The sequence below is a fragment of the Ciconia boyciana genome, chromosome 10 (assembly GCF_034638445.1).
Source record: "Ciconia boyciana chromosome 10, ASM3463844v1, whole genome shotgun sequence".
NCBI lineage: Eukaryota > Metazoa > Chordata > Aves > Ciconiiformes > Ciconiidae > Ciconia > Ciconia boyciana.
In genome coordinates this window covers 11,455,234-11,470,955 of record NC_132943.1, presented here as the reverse complement: position 1 = coordinate 11,470,955, position 15,722 = coordinate 11,455,234, and the positions used below count along the sequence as shown (strand labels likewise).

At 43.9% G+C, this 15,722-nt stretch overlaps 1 protein-coding gene across 1 annotated transcript; it reads left to right on the top strand.

The window, feature by feature from the left end:
• Positions 1-345: 345 nt before the first annotated feature.
• Positions 346-14,972, top strand: LOC140657483 (glycerol-3-phosphate dehydrogenase [NAD(+)], cytoplasmic-like). Its single transcript, XM_072874569.1, has 8 exons — positions 346-591; positions 6,017-6,194; positions 8,023-8,163; positions 9,397-9,535; positions 11,323-11,435; positions 13,004-13,237; positions 13,388-13,494; positions 14,783-14,972. Exons 1-8 carry the CDS (start codon positions 551-553, stop codon positions 14,877-14,879), a joined length of 1,050 nt encoding a protein of 349 aa, XP_072730670.1. The 5' UTR covers positions 346-550; the 3' UTR covers positions 14,880-14,972.
• The last annotated feature ends 750 nt before the right edge of the window (positions 14,973-15,722 follow it).

Here is a 15,722-nt window from a genome sequence, read left to right as displayed (position 1 = left end):
TGCATCTGTCTGGCAGGACAGGTGGGACCTCGAGATGCTTCTCACTGCCCCTAAGGGCCAAGCTGATATCCCTCCCAAATTCCGCCACCTGACCCACCCTGCAGAAGCCCCCGGAGCTGCCGATGGGCAGGAAGGTCCCATGCCGCGAGAAGTACTGGGCTCCCCCCCCTTCTCCACGCAGGTCCTCATCCCCGTGAATTTCGGAGAAGGCACCATTTTCCCCGTTCCCCCTCCAGGGCACCGAGTCCCCCCGCTCCCAGCCGACGCCCGTAGGGCCGCCCCGCGGGGCAAGGACCGACCCGGCCAGAAGAGCCGCCGGGGCTGCAGGCGGAGCCGGGGGGGAGCGGCACTGCCCCCGGGGCCACCGCCCGCTCACGCCCGTCCCTCCCGCAGGCGCCGGGGGCCGGGCCGGGAAGGGCGGTGCTGGCAGCCGAGCCGCGCCGAGCCGAGCCGGGCGAGCCGAGCCGAGCCGGGCCGGGCCGAGCCGAGCCGGGCCGAGCCGCGCCGAGAGCCGCCGGCAGCAGCGCCGGGCCGGAGGGCAGCCCGCAGCATGTCGCCGCTCCGCGTCTGCATCGTCGGCTCCGGGAACTGGTGAGTGCCGCAGCGCGGGGGGGCACCCCTCCGTCCCCCCTGCCTCTCCCCTGCCCTCCTCCCTTCCCCACGCCTCCCTTCCTTCCCATTTCTTTCCTTTTTTCTCCCCTTTTCCCGTTCCTGCCTTGTTTTCTTCCTCCCCCCGCAGCGGGGCGGCACACCGGGACCGCCGGGCCGTGCCGCGCCCCGGGCCGGCTCCCCCCGCCGCGGCCGGGGGCTTCGCAACAGGTCCGGCACGGGGAGCGGCGGGGGCCCGGGGGCAGCCGGGGGAGCCGGGCGGGGAGGCGGGCTCCGGAGGGTCTCCATGGTCCTGAAACGGCGGCCCCGGTCCCGGTCTTGTCCTGTCTCAGCGTTGTGGACTCCTTAGGCAGGGAGCGTCGTCCCTGAGAGATGCACCCGCCAGAGGAACCAGAAAGACACGAGGCTCCTGCATCACTGAGGTGTATGACCCCTTTAAAGCCTGGTGACAGGACGGCGAGGCTCCAGAGGGGACCAGAGCTGTGCCTCTCGAGTTGTGTGTGCCTGTGGCAGGGCCCAGGTGGTTCAAGTTGAAGCATTCAGTAGTGAGGAGAGCGGTGATGCTCTTTGTATTCCTTTGAAGGAACTGGGGCACAGGCTTCATTTAAAGCCACGACTTATTGGCACCTTTCACTTCCAGCCTCCTTGGCATGTCGTTTTGCATTTTGGTGCAGACGCAGCCTTGTACAAGCATTGTGTTCAGGTCCCCCATTTACCCTTATCCCCAGTCATAAGAATGTTTGCTGCTGCTCAGCCCTTTCTAGCCTGGACAAAAGCACGGCTCTCCCGAGCTCCTTGGGTCTGACAGACCCCACTGAGGTCAGTAAACGCCATCTCACTGGACTTCGCATCTTACTTTTCCTACGGTTTATGTAGGCTGAGCACAAACAAACAGACCAACATGTGTGTGCATGCGCTTGGGATTAGCAAACCCAGCCTCCAGGTAGTTTTGTGGATTGTTTTTGTACAAGGAGGGCAAGGTCCTTAATATTTTTAAAATATCTGACAGCTAAGTGGAAGCAAATGCCAAAAAAAATCAATAGGTGAGGGAGTGGTTGCTTGTGAGCTGCTGAGAACACAGCATAGTTAAAGCACGGCTCTTTGCCTTCCTGCCTTGCAAAACCAGTCCAGTGCTTTCTGAGCCCCCACATGCACGCTCTTTCCAGATCACAGGCTCTTTGTGCATGACATCTCTCAGATACAGCCTTTCACATGTAACTGCACAGCTAAGTCTTCTTCGGGAACTCATCATCACGCATCTGGCTTTCTCTGGCCCTGACGGACGCAGTCCTGCCCCGTCATTTCTGCACCAGCGTTTCCCCCACTGCCACTTTCACCATGTCATGCCAGCACTTGCATCCCTCCCCTGCCACCCTCTTTCTCCCTCACCTTAACTACAGGCATCCAAGCCTGTGTTGTCACGAGGCTCGTGCCTCAACAGCCACGGCTGCACGTCTGCGAGTCAGCTTTTGCCTTTGGTCAGCCCACAGTGACAGCCTTCATCATTCTCTTGCTGCATCCTCAAGCAAGCACCTCCTGCCTTTCCCAGGCTGTCCCCTTGCCATAAGACATTCTCCAAAGCCACTTACTTGTCTTCCTTCAGATCCGTACTTGAGAAAGTTCTCTTTTCTTCACATGTACCTACAAACTCGGAAAGAGTTACGCCACAGAGATAGAGACACCCCAGCTCATTCAACACTATCTACTTACTCATACTGCCTGTCTGCCTGGGCCCATCTCTTTCTTCTTACCATATACCTAGACTGTAAAATCTTTGGGAAGAAGATAAACATTGTGCTCTGATGTTTCAATCACATCTATTCATAGCCTCTGTGGCAGAACAGGTTGCCTTAGCACAACATAGGAATACAATGCTTATTTTTGGCAAACATTTTTTCTTATGTTCCTCCTGAATATTTGGGTGACAGTTCAGATCACTGCTCTTGAGTTTTTCGTGCAGCTCAGAAACGTGGTTGACACATGACACAGCATGTTGCAATAGCTCATGTCAGCTGCAGAAGTTCAGCAGGTCACAGGGACTTACTAAACACTGTCAGGAGACTCACGAGTGATGTAGTTAAGCGAAGTAAGTGCTGCACCACATTTTGCGGTTGCCAGCCAGGTGCAGGAGGGTTTGTGTTTACGTTAATCACAGTTCAGTTATCTGTCTTTAAAAACAGAGGTTTAATTCACTGCCTGGCCCTTCAGAACCCAAAAGCTCTCCCAATCTTCTTAGATTCATTTGGACTGCAGAGTCCTCAGCGAAGATCCAGCTTGAACGAGGTTCTCGTCTTCAACATGGACAGATGGCCAGGCTTTTTACAGAAGTGCACAGAAGGAAAGCAAGAGCCAGTGGTCATAAATTAAACCAGAGGAGGTTCTGACTCAATATATAAAGAGAGGAGGAAAAAAACCCCCTATGAGAATAATAAAGCATTAGGGCAGGTTGCCCAGAGAGGAGGTGATCCTTGGGGATTTTTCAGGACTCGCCTGAACAAAGCCCTGAGCAACCCATCTGAACTCAGAGTTGTTCCCACTTTGGAGACCTTTCATGGTCCCTTCCAACCTGAGCAATACTATAATTTAAAAAATTTGGGGTGGTTGGCTAAGAAAGAGACTGTAGGAAGACATGATCATCTTCAAGCACCTAGAGGAGAAAAAACAATATTCCACCCTTCTAGAATAGAAATGGGCTTAAACTGCAGTAAGAAAGACTTAGGTTAAACACGAGGATGATCTGTCTAATGCTAAGGACAGCAAAGTCCTGGGATGGGCTGGCTGAGGAAGGGAGGAGACCTGGAATTGCTGAGGTCTTTAAGATCTCCTTGGAAAAACTATTAGGAACAGCTTAAGTATATTTGACTGTCCTTTGTATAAGGAAGGGACCGGCTGCTTCATGGGGTCTGTTAAGCTCTATTTTTCATCAGATCTGATGTATTCCACAAACACTTTCACATTCACATGAATAATGGATCTTATTTGAGTTATTCTACATCAAAGCTTTCTCACTATACTGGTAAGAAATCTCCAGATAAAAGCTTTCTTTTTCTTAGCAATATATAAATCACTTCCAACATTAATTAAGATAACTGGGGAAAAAAAGTTATTGGCAGTTTTCACTTAGTTTTAAAAATTATCTAAGCGGAGTTCTCTGCCTTCTATTAATCTTCACTAAATTGAGTTTTGGAGAAAATAAAACCATGGGAAAGTCTTTATATGTGAGCATCCTTGGGTTTGTTTGCATAAGCAGCCCTCTCCTGCCAAGGCTGTGTAGTCTACTGAACACTGCCTTCACAGACAAAGCAATTCTTCTTCCCAAGGCTGATGAGCAGTGACTGAATTTTAAATGGATTAAGTGAAACAGAGCATCAGGTTTTGAACTGTTGGGCAGTTTCGTGGTGAGGTATTTTCCCTGATGACTACTCAATGCCTTTTAAACGTTAAACCCTTTCTCCTTCAAATCCTCAAATCCTAAAGAGAAACCAGATGAAAATACTGTCATTTATGGTGCTACCTTTATGCCTGAGATACGTTCACCGATATCTTGTCAGTAGAAAAATACTTGAGTGGCAACATCCAAGCATGGTGGTAACGACAGCTCTGCTAGAAGATCAGATTTATCTACTGAGAGTTGCGAGTCCCATTCAGCATTTCAGAGGTTAGAGCTGGAGTCTGCATCTTTCAACAGAAAATCATATGAACTTGGTACCTAGCTAGAAAAGTTAGTTTTATGGATAGGCTTGAGGTCTAAGTTCATTGTCCAGGTTGTGCTCCAGCACAACCTGGACAATGAATTGAGATATCAAGTTTATCCATTAAAAAAACCCTTTTCTTATTAATACACGTTCTTGTGCGGACCCACAATTCATCCTCAGCTCAAGCCTTGATTGTGCTCTCTGTTGATAGCAGGGCAAGAGAGCCAGAATATAAGTAATTTTATAAATAATATGAATGTACAATATGACTGCATGCCTTTCTTTCAAAAAAGCAGAACTCTTACAGTAAAGGTACACCCCTAAAACATTTCCCTAAATATTTTAAAGGACCAAAACCAATCATCCCTTTAAAAAAAAAACAAACAAAAAAACCCAACAAACAGCAAAAAAAACCCCAAAACCAACAAAAATCCCCAAACCAAACCAAACAAGCATTACGGCAGCTCAGGATATAGCATATAGTCAACTCTGAGCAAAGTGAAGCCTGATCTCAGTAGGATTTCTTTATCGTTAAAGATTAAGATGAAGCCCTTATTCTTTTATTACTTATTGAGCAATTCAGCCTTGTGCAAACCTGTTACATCAAAAATACAGTCGAGCCAAGGAGAGCCAGTTACAACGTGGTTTCCCTTTGAACCATTGACAGCACAGACCCACCTGGACTTCGTCTTGGATATACTCGAGACCTTTATCAGTTCCAGAAAACATACCACAGCTAAATCCTGTTCATGCTCCTCATTGCAGGTGTGTTACAAGTGGGTCAGAGGACAAGAGCATTGTAACTGGAGCTCCTCTTTCAGTTGTGTTAGTAAAATAGCCAGTACTTGAAAGAGTAAAGTGGCATTAAAATGGGAAGAGGGAAGAAAGTAGTAAAAATAATCAGCTCTCCTCCCCATATAATTGAAAGGGCATTAAGCAATATTTTCAACATTTTCTGCAGGGTTTTTAATTCCCTCTTGCCAAGAAAATAAGTGAATATTTGCAAGGCTGCAGTGGTGGATAGGGAAATAAAATTATTGTCTAAACTGAGATTAAAAAATGCTCAGCATGACTGAAGAAGAGTAAACCAGACAGTTAAAATATCCTTAGGCCGCAACTATTACAGATCCTGTTACAGTGATAATTAGAACAATAAATAAAGAGAAACCACCACGTTGAAGTGTTTGGGGTTTTTTTTAAGAAAATAACAATTTATGAGGATTTAGCTTTTCATAAAATCCTTATTGCAACTGTTTGGTTATTGGTAGGAAGGTGGGATGCATCTGTTTTAGATGAGATGCACAAGGACTGTCACAGCAAAATCATTCAGCAGTGCTTTGCTACCTGGATTATTTTACATTTGTTGGTCTTCAGAAAAAAAGAATTATCCAAGGAGCAAGAGAGATTTTAATCCCAGACACTGTATTTTTAGTGCTGTTGATGGTACATCACATTCCCACTCTATAGTCTTTGACATGACTTCAGATCCCTTCTTACAGTTATGTTTTCTCTGGTTCTACTTTGTGTTTTTAAACTGAAGGGGTTTTGATGGAGGGTAGTGGATAAAGCTTTCTGACAAATGTAGCAAGCACCTGAACAGCTTTATAGCACAGGCCTTTTATGAGTTATTATGTTTAAAGTAATTTGTGTTTCCAATTCACAATGAAACTATTTGTTTCCTATTAGTTATTTCAATTTTTTTCTTTTTAAAGGGGATCAGCCATAGCAAGAATCATTGGCAAAAATGTCCAGAAGTCCAACAGATTTGATCCTACTGTCAAGATGTGGGTATTTGAAGAGATCATCAATGGAAAAAAACTCTCAGAAATAATCAACCAGGAACACGAAAATGTTAAATATCTGCCTGGATACAAGATACCCAAAAATGTGGTAAGTTGGAAAAAAAAAATCACTGAAATATTGTTATTTTATAAGGGAGGCCACATCTGGCAAAATTAAAATTAGGAAGTAATTCACTGCTTCCTTCTGGTTTGCCACCTAACTCACTCCAATATTTTAAGTACACTGGACTATAACTCACTTCTGTGACTTCTGCTTGTCTTGTATGTCACACGCAACTTCAAACACCCAACTGTGTCGGGTGCTGGTAACACACCCTCCTCCTCTCCGGCAGAAATCAGCATAACTCTAGAAATGGCAGGCAGAGATCTGTCTACACAGAGCCGAGATATTTCAAACCTACAGCATCTTCTGAAAAAAAATGGAAAGCTACTGCTCTCCCTTCTGCTAAAAACGAAATCATCAGCACAGCTAACAGCTATGGCTTACAAGATGATGACTGAGCTATCAGCTCATGGGTGATTTCAGGATAGCAACATACTGCTATAATTAATAATGCTGTAAATTCCACCAAAAATATAAATTTCATGGACATTTAAAATACCAAATTATGCATCTCTACTTAAATTAATCAGCTTAGATAATTTACTGCTACTGCAGCAAGCAAGGTGAGGGGTTTTGGCTGTTCAAGATTTTGCCAAATGCCACTGGTTTGTGAATTAAAGAAAGTAGCACCATGTTTCTGGAACAGTTGCAGTTGTAAAAGGAAGTTAAGATGCTGCACATGGTGGGTCTCTTTGCTTGGAGAGTGGTTATATTTAGTACTCCATTTAGTGCTGCGATTGCATATTTGCATTGCTGTGGTTTGAACTTGGCACACAGTTCTCCTGGGTTAGGAGGTCACTTATTTTTACAACCCTCTAGCAAATCAACAGGCTTATCATCACGTGAGACCAGCCTCATCCTGTCTATAGCAAAGTCTGAGGCTTTACCAGCAGAAATCAGCTGGTTGCAGTAAAGCCTGGAGGGACCCTCACATCTTCATATCCGACTGAGGGGAAAAAAAAAAAAAAAAACAAAACAGAAAAACACCACTAATTTTTTCCTTGCATTGCTCTGCGACATTGTGGAGAGAGAGGAGCACTGTCTGTACGGCGCTGCCAGCCTCTGCCCTGCTCCTGCTTTGCCATTTTCCCAGAGAAGCAGCCTTGCTGGCAGCAGTTCTGGTTCTCCTGCAGGGAATCCTGCTTGCTCTAAGGCGGTGTGCTGCAAGGCTGCATCCAGGGGCAATGTTTGCTCTGATTGTAAACTGCTTGTGATAGCAGGCTCAGATTCACCTGCTGTTGCCTCTGTAGCCTGGCTTGAATTGTTGTTCTGAGTAATGCTACCGTTTGGAGGAAGATACAGCTTGCTTTATCTCTGCCTTTTGATATAGTTTATTCCTGAGTAACTCTCAGCTGGTGACCTACGGAAACTACAGACTGCCAGAAGAGGCTCTGTCTCATCACCCTGGTTTGCTCCCATGCTCCCCAGTGCTACCACTCATTCCAGAATAACCATATGGGGTTGCTCAGTATCTTCAGGAACCACCTGAAGAAGCTGAAGCAGACAAGGGGCTTCCCAGGACAGTGCAAGTTTAGAAAGTATATCATCTTCCCCAGATTATCCACACAGGGCTGGGAGGCAAGTTAAAAATAAAATTTAAAAAAAAAAATCCAAACTTAAAAAAAGTTAGGCTGCTTTGGGTATTTCAGAAGAGAGCTGCAGTTGCTCACATAAAGAGCTAGCAGCTACACAACAGTGCCAGTTAAAATTAAGGACATTTGCAACGCATCTGCAATGGCTTCGGCACGTTGGTATCTCGCAAGGTGTGAGGATTCCTACCTGGGGCTCATTTCAGTTGTCACTCTTGTCCCAGGTGGCTGTACCGGACGTGGTCGAAGCAACAAATGGGGCAGACATTTTAATGTTTGTCCTGCCACATCAATTCGTTGGACGAATCTGCGAGCAGATCGCAGGCCAGATAAAACCCGGGACATTTGGGATTTCGCTGATCAAGGTAAGTTGTCATCTCCACAAGACTCAATCTGTATGGAGTAAACAAATATCTTCAGCTTAAGGGTAGGAGCTCCAGTCCTCAGCTGCATGCTTTGCATAAACACAAGCATTTCTTTCTGTGAGAGTTAAAACTTACCCAGCCTCTGCCAGCCCTTCCGCTGCTCACGTGGCCATGCAGAGGAAAGGATGGGGCAACCCAGCCGGGCTAAGAGTAACCGTCTTTGACAGCCACCTTTAGCCTGAATCGGTTCCTGCTTGGACCAGCACGGAGAAAATGGGGAGAGAGAGGGCTACATAAGCTGGTGCTGCTACCAGAAAAAATACTCATCAGACTACAACCTCAATTAACTCTTAACTGGAAAGAGCGCTGGGTCGAAGTGCCTCTTCCAAGTACATGCTAAAGCTGTTCTTGGCAGCATTAAAACGGCACAATAACACTAATGATTTTGCAGAACTGAAGAGATTTCAATCTGGCATGAGCTGAGGAATCTCTTTTTAAGCTTAGAGGAACCAGATTATCATAATCTTAAAAGGAATTAATATTTTAAGAGAATCTCAAACTAAAAGCCAGAGGCAAAGCATAGGAATATAGTCTACTGCTTCTCTATTGCTTGCATGACAGGAAATATCCAATTTAAAATTGTAATGAAAGAAATGTAATGCAAGTTTTCAGACTGCAATACGAGCTCTTCCCCCTTTTTTTTCCCTTATAGAAATTATCTCACAAGCAGCAGTACACAGAGGAGAGGAGGGTGGGAGAGGAAGGAAATTCCTGCAAATTTACTTCTTTCTTTAGCTTAAAAAAAGCCCCCGAGACAGTTCAGTACACATCTTAATACCAATGAAGCACTCAGATTAATACTTACATCTTGCAAAAAAGCCACTGCTTGTAGGCTTAATTTAAAAGTCTGGTTCTGTACTACAGGAGTTTAACACAAAGGAAAAATACAGCATCAAAGAAAGCCTTAGGACAGCAGCACTGGATGTGAGACCTCTTGCAGGGTTACCTCGACTGTTGCTACCTTCTCACTGAACTTGCCTTGAATTTGCAGTTCTCAAAGTGCAAACCCAGAGCATTTGTATTAATGGCGAATGCTAGTGAATATAAGACCCAAATCCTTCCAATGAAAACCGGAGAGCTGCAGGCAATAGGACACCTTCTGCTTTACCAGTGCTCTACTGCTGTCATTTTCCTGTGCTAATAACTTGGCTTTGACTATCGTCTTTTATTCAGGGGATCGATGAGGGTCCTGACGGCCTGAAGCTCATATCTGACCTCATTCGAGAGAAACTGAAAATAGAAATCAGTGTGCTTATGGGGGCCAACATAGCCAAAGAAGTGGCTGATGAGCAGTTCTGCGAAACCACCATTGGTAACTATTGCAAAGAGCAAATGAGAGCCGCTAGCTGTGGTTTAATGTCACCTGTGGCTGGGCAACAGGATAAGCTCTGGAGGTAGCAGGGGGATGTGATGGGTCCCGCGAGGTTCCTGAGTGGTGCGGTGCGTGCGGTGCCCGCTGAGCTCGTTCAGGGAGGCAGCATGATTTCCAGGGAGTTCAGTGCTGGCAGGATCAGATCCAAACTGACAGCGGGTTTCAGTGCTGACAGCTAAGTTAATGCATTAAAAAATTACAGCTTAATCCTGTTTCTGTAGGAGTTAGCAAGAGCCACCTTTTGTGTCTGTACAGCTCAACACTGAGTACATCGGCGGTTGATACACTGACAGTCTAGACAGAGAAGTGCAATCAGAAGCTTGCATGCACTCACGCTCCCTGAGGTGTATTTCTCCATCTCCAAATTTCTTTGTTTAAAAAAAAAAACCCAAAGAACAAAAAAACCCCAGTAACATTCTGTTCCTCCCTCCCATTCAGACTGCTTGCCAAGATGTAGCCTCAGATCCTCCCAGAACTGGGTCTGACCTGACTTGGAAAGTTCATCCAGTAGTTTTTAAAACCCATTAATTTTTAAAGTCAGCAGAAATTCAAGTTACATCCTTCCATAGCTAGGGAAGACAGAAAAATAAATTATTGTTGCACTACTGTTCCTTTGCCGTGCAAAGGTTACAGTAATAGTGAAAACCAGCTGGGCATTTGTTGCTGGCAGAGCAATTAGGGATGAACAGGACTACACACGATTAGGAGTTGAGCAATATTCATTTTCTTGGGGAGAGTTTAACTTCCGCTGGCCCAGTTTTAAGCCATGCTGTGATGATGACTGTGCAGAGAGCTTTGCCCCTTGCCTTTGTCCTCATGGAAAGCCACACAGCCCAGAAACAGCCACCTCAGAGAGACTGGGTATCCCCCAACATCAGTTATTGCAAAGGACAAGAAGCAAACCCAAAGTTTCTCGTGAGATGGGGCAGAAACCCCACAGCTACCAGAGTGCTATTGCCCAGGCTCTTTAACACTCAAAAATACAGAGTGCCCGGAACCCCTCCAGGAGCAACAGCTGGAAAACCTACAGCTCCTCACCACTGAGCTCTCCCTGAAGGAAACCAAGCTGCCTCGTATGAAAATGAAGTGAAACTCCATTCAAAAGTCTTTGCCCAGCTGGCCAAGGACTCTCTGGATAAAGGCAAACCTCATCCCGTTTATTGCTGAGGGCTCTCTACGCTTCCTCTCAATACCTAGGGCGAGCACTGTAATGACATGATAATGACCTCGGTAGAATTGGTAACAAAAATGTTCCAGCAGTGCCAACGTTCAGCTTAATCATCTGTAGATCTCCCTGTAATTGGGAACTAATTGGGCATTAATCATTTGCGCACTATAATAATACTTAGCAATTACACCAGTTTACATTTTCAAAGCAGCAATTATACTGTTATGCTGTACAAAGCAATTTGTAAATATTATCCTTTGCAGGGTTTGTGGTTATACAAGCTTTCTCAGGCAGAAAGTTGCGTTAGGGGCTATCTACTTTGAAACTCTTTAAAGTGTTATTAAGCGATGCTTGGTCAATGCCCTGGGACTTGCATACATTTAACACTGGCTTCCAGCAGCCGGAACTGCTCTCACACAAATCTGATGTTTAGCAACACCCAGTTAGGTTTTGTGGTCCCAGTAATGTGGTCCCTGGGACCTTATTTCAGGTTGCAGTTAATTGTGTGTACTCTGAAACATTGTGAAAATGCTCTAACTTTCATCCTTCCTTCCCACAGGGTGCAAAAATGAAAAACAAGGCGAGATCTTTAAAGAATTAATACAGACCCCCAATTTCAGGATTACTGTGGTGCTTGACTCTGATACAGTGGAGATTTGTGGAGCCTTAAAAGTGAGTGGTTTCAAACCAAGATGTTTTTATTAGTGGCAAATTCTAGCCTCACCTGAGTCTTCTGTAAGCCACAGGTTCTAATATGAGTCCTGCCACCATATGATGAGTGAGCACAGACAAGATATTCATGTGCCAATTTTCCAATCTGTTAAAAAGGGAAAATTTACTTAAAAATATAACTGCTGGCAAAGCGTTTCAAAATAGTTGTATTTTTATCTTCATTTAACCAGAGGCACCTCTGCTGCTGAGGGCAGAATTTAGTCCGCTGTATTTTCTTGTCTGCATATTGTAAGCACATGGAACAGCGACTCTTACTACGTATAGTAGCTCCCACTAATAACTTATTTCCATGGTTCAAGTAGTAACCTGGTAGAAAGTTTGCATTAGAAGCGATGCTCTGTGTTGGCAGCACATCTGTGTGGTGTTCAGTGATGCCCACGTCAAGATCCCAGACCAGATCAGAGCAATACCAAAATCACCAAGCTGCCAATGAGAGGACAGTTGAGTGAGATTCGGAGATCGCTTTTCAACATGCTGAAAGCGACTCCAGCCTGTGGTCCTTTGTCCTTTTTTATACACTCAACCATTTGTACTTCAATAATTCACCTTTCCTTGGGGGAGGGGGGGATTACTGGCTAGGAAAGAATTGGTCCTGTTTAACCTTACATACAGAAATAAAAGTTTCTTTACTTAGAAAACCAAGTACCCCTAGATTTTTCTTTTGGCCACAGACTGGAACTGGGGGCAGGCACAGAGGGGAGAGAGGTTGTTTCTGCTTTGTGGGAAATCTTTGCTCTTCTTGAAATCATTGCTTTGGCATTGCCTTTGCTAAAAAAAAAAAAAAAAAAAAGTCTGCACTGGGGCATGTGCACGTCTGGAGCAAACACTTCAACAGCGGTACTAGGTGACATATTACTCGAATACAGTGAACAACACTTACTTAGGGACTTGGGGGCTGGGAATTGGGAGGCGGGAAGGAAGGTGTGCAGGACAATGGTGAGGAGTTGTGAAGATGTTTAGGATTCTGAGAGATTTGTTTAGAGCTGTAGAAAAGGGCAATTCTACTGACCGTTTTTGCAGGGAAAACCAAAATTTGATCTATGGCAGCATCAGGACATAGAACCCATGCCTGTTTAAATTAGAGACCCACAGAGAAAACCTGGAAAGGCATGACTCCGTGTGGGATATTTTACATAGTTAAAACAGAAAGGTCAGTGAGTCCCAACTTGGAACTAGCAGAAAAACAAAACATTAATTGCATACATGCTACGTGATTGCAATATTACTATTATTAAACAAGCTGCTTTGATTTTTGCCCATGGGAATAACAGAGGATACTTTACAATAATCTTCTAGAAGCCCAGCTACTTTTGTTCAACAGTAATAATTAGTTGTCTACCTTTTTCGTAACATAAAGTCATGGTTATTGGAAATTGAACCTTCTTCTGGTGAACGGGGTGAAGACAGATTTGTAGGATTTTCTTAAAGCTCAGTGCATGCTGATGAACCGCACGTCTTGCCTGACCGTTTCCTTTCCTCCTCTGTATTTTGCACTAAACTGTTTTTAGAACATCGTAGCAGTGGGAGCTGGGTTCTGCGATGGACTGGATTTCGGTGATAATACAAAAGCAGCAGTTATACGCTTGGGCCTTATGGAAATGGTGGCCTTTGCCAAGATGTTCTGCAGGGGACCGGTATCAATAGCCACTTTTCTGGAAAGCTGCGGGGTCGCTGATCTAATCACTACCTGCTACGGGGGACGCAACAGGAAAGTAGCAGAAGCCTTTGCTCGCACAGGAAAAGTAAGAAGGGTTTTGAAATATTTAACACTAATGCATGAAGAAATCCTTCTGCATTTTACAAAGGCATCATTAGCTGTTTACCTTCTTGATAACTGCTGGTATCACAGCGGTATCCCCTCTGATTCAAGTAATCAATCTCCTCTCTTCTAGTCCATTGAGGAACTGGAAAATGAGATGCTGAATGGACAAAAGCTGCAAGGTCCTCAGACCTCAGCCGAAGTCTACAAGATTCTGAAACAGAAAAATATGCTCGATAAGTAAGTGCTTTGATTTAAAAACACAACTGAATCAACAACAAATTATGAGTGATTCATAACCTCCTTGTTCATTTCTGCAACAACTGCTTTCTACATCTCGCACTGTTAGAGCTCAGCTTTGCCTGATTCCTCATTGCCATGGTCAGTAGAAAGGGGTGAAGGCTAAACAGCGTTAGAAGAAACAAGCCACAGACATATAGGAAACAAACAAACAACAATCCAAAGGAGCTACCCAGACATCTCTGTCCCCCTAGACAAGATTGAAAGCCATACACAGAGTCAGCTTTCAAACATGGTCTATGGGTCAAAAGGTTTCTTGTTCTCAGTATATCACCGTTACAGCTTGCAGCAATACTGCTCTCAGTGCGAACGTTAACTAGGTTATCTCAGTATAAAATTCAGGAGCATACTCCTAAACAAAAACTTTTATATGCATTGAATGGGTAATATGTGCTGATATCAATGCTTTAGTGCCACAAATAATGCTGAGATAAAACATACTTCTAATTGTTTGGGATCATATAACATTATTTATAATTTGAAACCTTTGTCTCAGCTTACAAAATAGGAAAGCTAAACTTCCCCATCCCATTCCCTCGTGTACATTAGCAGTACTGAGAGGTTGAACACGGCTAAATGAATACTTTTTTTAAAATCCTATTAAAATTATAACAGATATAGAAGATTCGAGTGGCATTACCTTTCAAAAATGAGAGAGATAAAAGAAAAGCTCATTTTGACAGGAAGTGAACTTTAAATCAAAACTTGATCTAATAAGTACCCTATAATTTCACTTAGTTACAGACTCAGCTCCAAGTCAGTCAGTGGACTCATTTTTTACCACATAATGACTAAGACAACAGCTTGCAGAAGGAAAAGAACCCTTTAAGCCAGGAAAAGAAAATCATTAGACATTTTCATTCTTTTTAGCCTTTTAAACATCAGTAATGAAAGCAAATAATATATGCAGTTTGCACACAGGAGGAAAAAGAGGATATGCAATTCAAGATTTTTTGTAAATAAAGAATACCGGATAGCAATTTTGTCTCCAAAACAGCTCTTCCCTGCTGTCACCCCCAAGAATTGCCCCTAGCTCCTCTTCATTGCCTTATATAGTCTTCCAGTAAAGGCACCTCCAAGTTAAAATTATATTGTAAAGAGAGAGAATAATTTTCCACTTTCCTTTTAATGTAACAACAACAACAAAAATTTTCCCTATTATAAATGGAATGGAAATGTTTTAATGTAAACTTTAAAAGCTATTTTCATAGCTACACGCTTCTTTTAGGTTTCCATTATTTACAACCATCTACAAGATCTGCTACGAGGGTCAGTCGATCCAGGATTTCATCACGTGCCTGCAGAACCACCCAGAGCACATTTAGAGATCCGCTCTCCTCACCTGGACACGTTCTCATCTTCCCAGGACTTCTGTCCACTCCACAGCAAATAAAGTAGAGAAACAGGTTGTGTGACAATGCTTGCTGTAAAAGCAACAAAGAATGTATTTCAGTATCCTCATTCTGGGGGTAAAAAAATCTGCCTTTAATTTCAATATTATACCCAAGGAACAGGAAACGAATGTAAAATTTAACAGTATTTGAGTTAGTAATGTGGGCATTTCCCTAGAATTACTTTCTTGTTGATTGAAAACAGTTCCCCCTGTAATTTCCATAACAAGAGCTCAATCTAGCTCACGTGAACCTCAATGTTTTGCCTACTAATATTACTTACAGAACAGCGCAGGATGCAGAAAAATTGAAGAACTCATCCAAAGAGAAAACTTACAGTAAAAAAAAAAAAAAGGTCTGACAGCAGTAAGATGCAATAATGTGGGCAAATGTTGGGTTTCCGTAATTCCCCTCAAACACAAGTAACATTTTGTATTTTGTGGCATTTAGTCCTTCCTTGATTTCATTTCCCAGTGTAAGCCTCTTTGGAAAAATAGGTATTGTTACTGTGCTGAGACACACATGAATGTTCAGCAGATGTATAAATAAAACAGTTTAAGGGGAGGGGGGAAGGAGAAAGAAGGGGGGTTGTGGGGGGCGGTGTTTATTTCAAATTCAGGATGCTAGGAATCCTCAGTAGTAGTCTGACTTTTGTTAAACTTACCGTATTCCGTTGAAACACAGAAAAAAACATTTGGAATAACCAAATACATTTATGTTAGCATCAGGATTTCTCAGCAAGTCATAGTCGTTAATTGGTACTAGCTGAGAGGGGAG

Bases quoted from the DNA above. Each gene is read 5' to 3' on its own strand.
- LOC140657483 (XM_072874569.1), top strand. From the start codon at position 551: ATGTCGCCGCTCCGCGTCTGCATCGTCGGCTCCGGGAACTG. The intron at 592-6,016 runs GTGAGTGCCGCA...TTCTTTTTAAAG, and splicing joins ATCGTCGGCTCCGGGAACTG to GGGATCAGCCATAGCAAGAA. The intron at 11,436-13,003 runs GTGAGTGGTTTC...AACTGTTTTTAG, and splicing joins AGATTTGTGGAGCCTTAAAA to AACATCGTAGCAGTGGGAGC.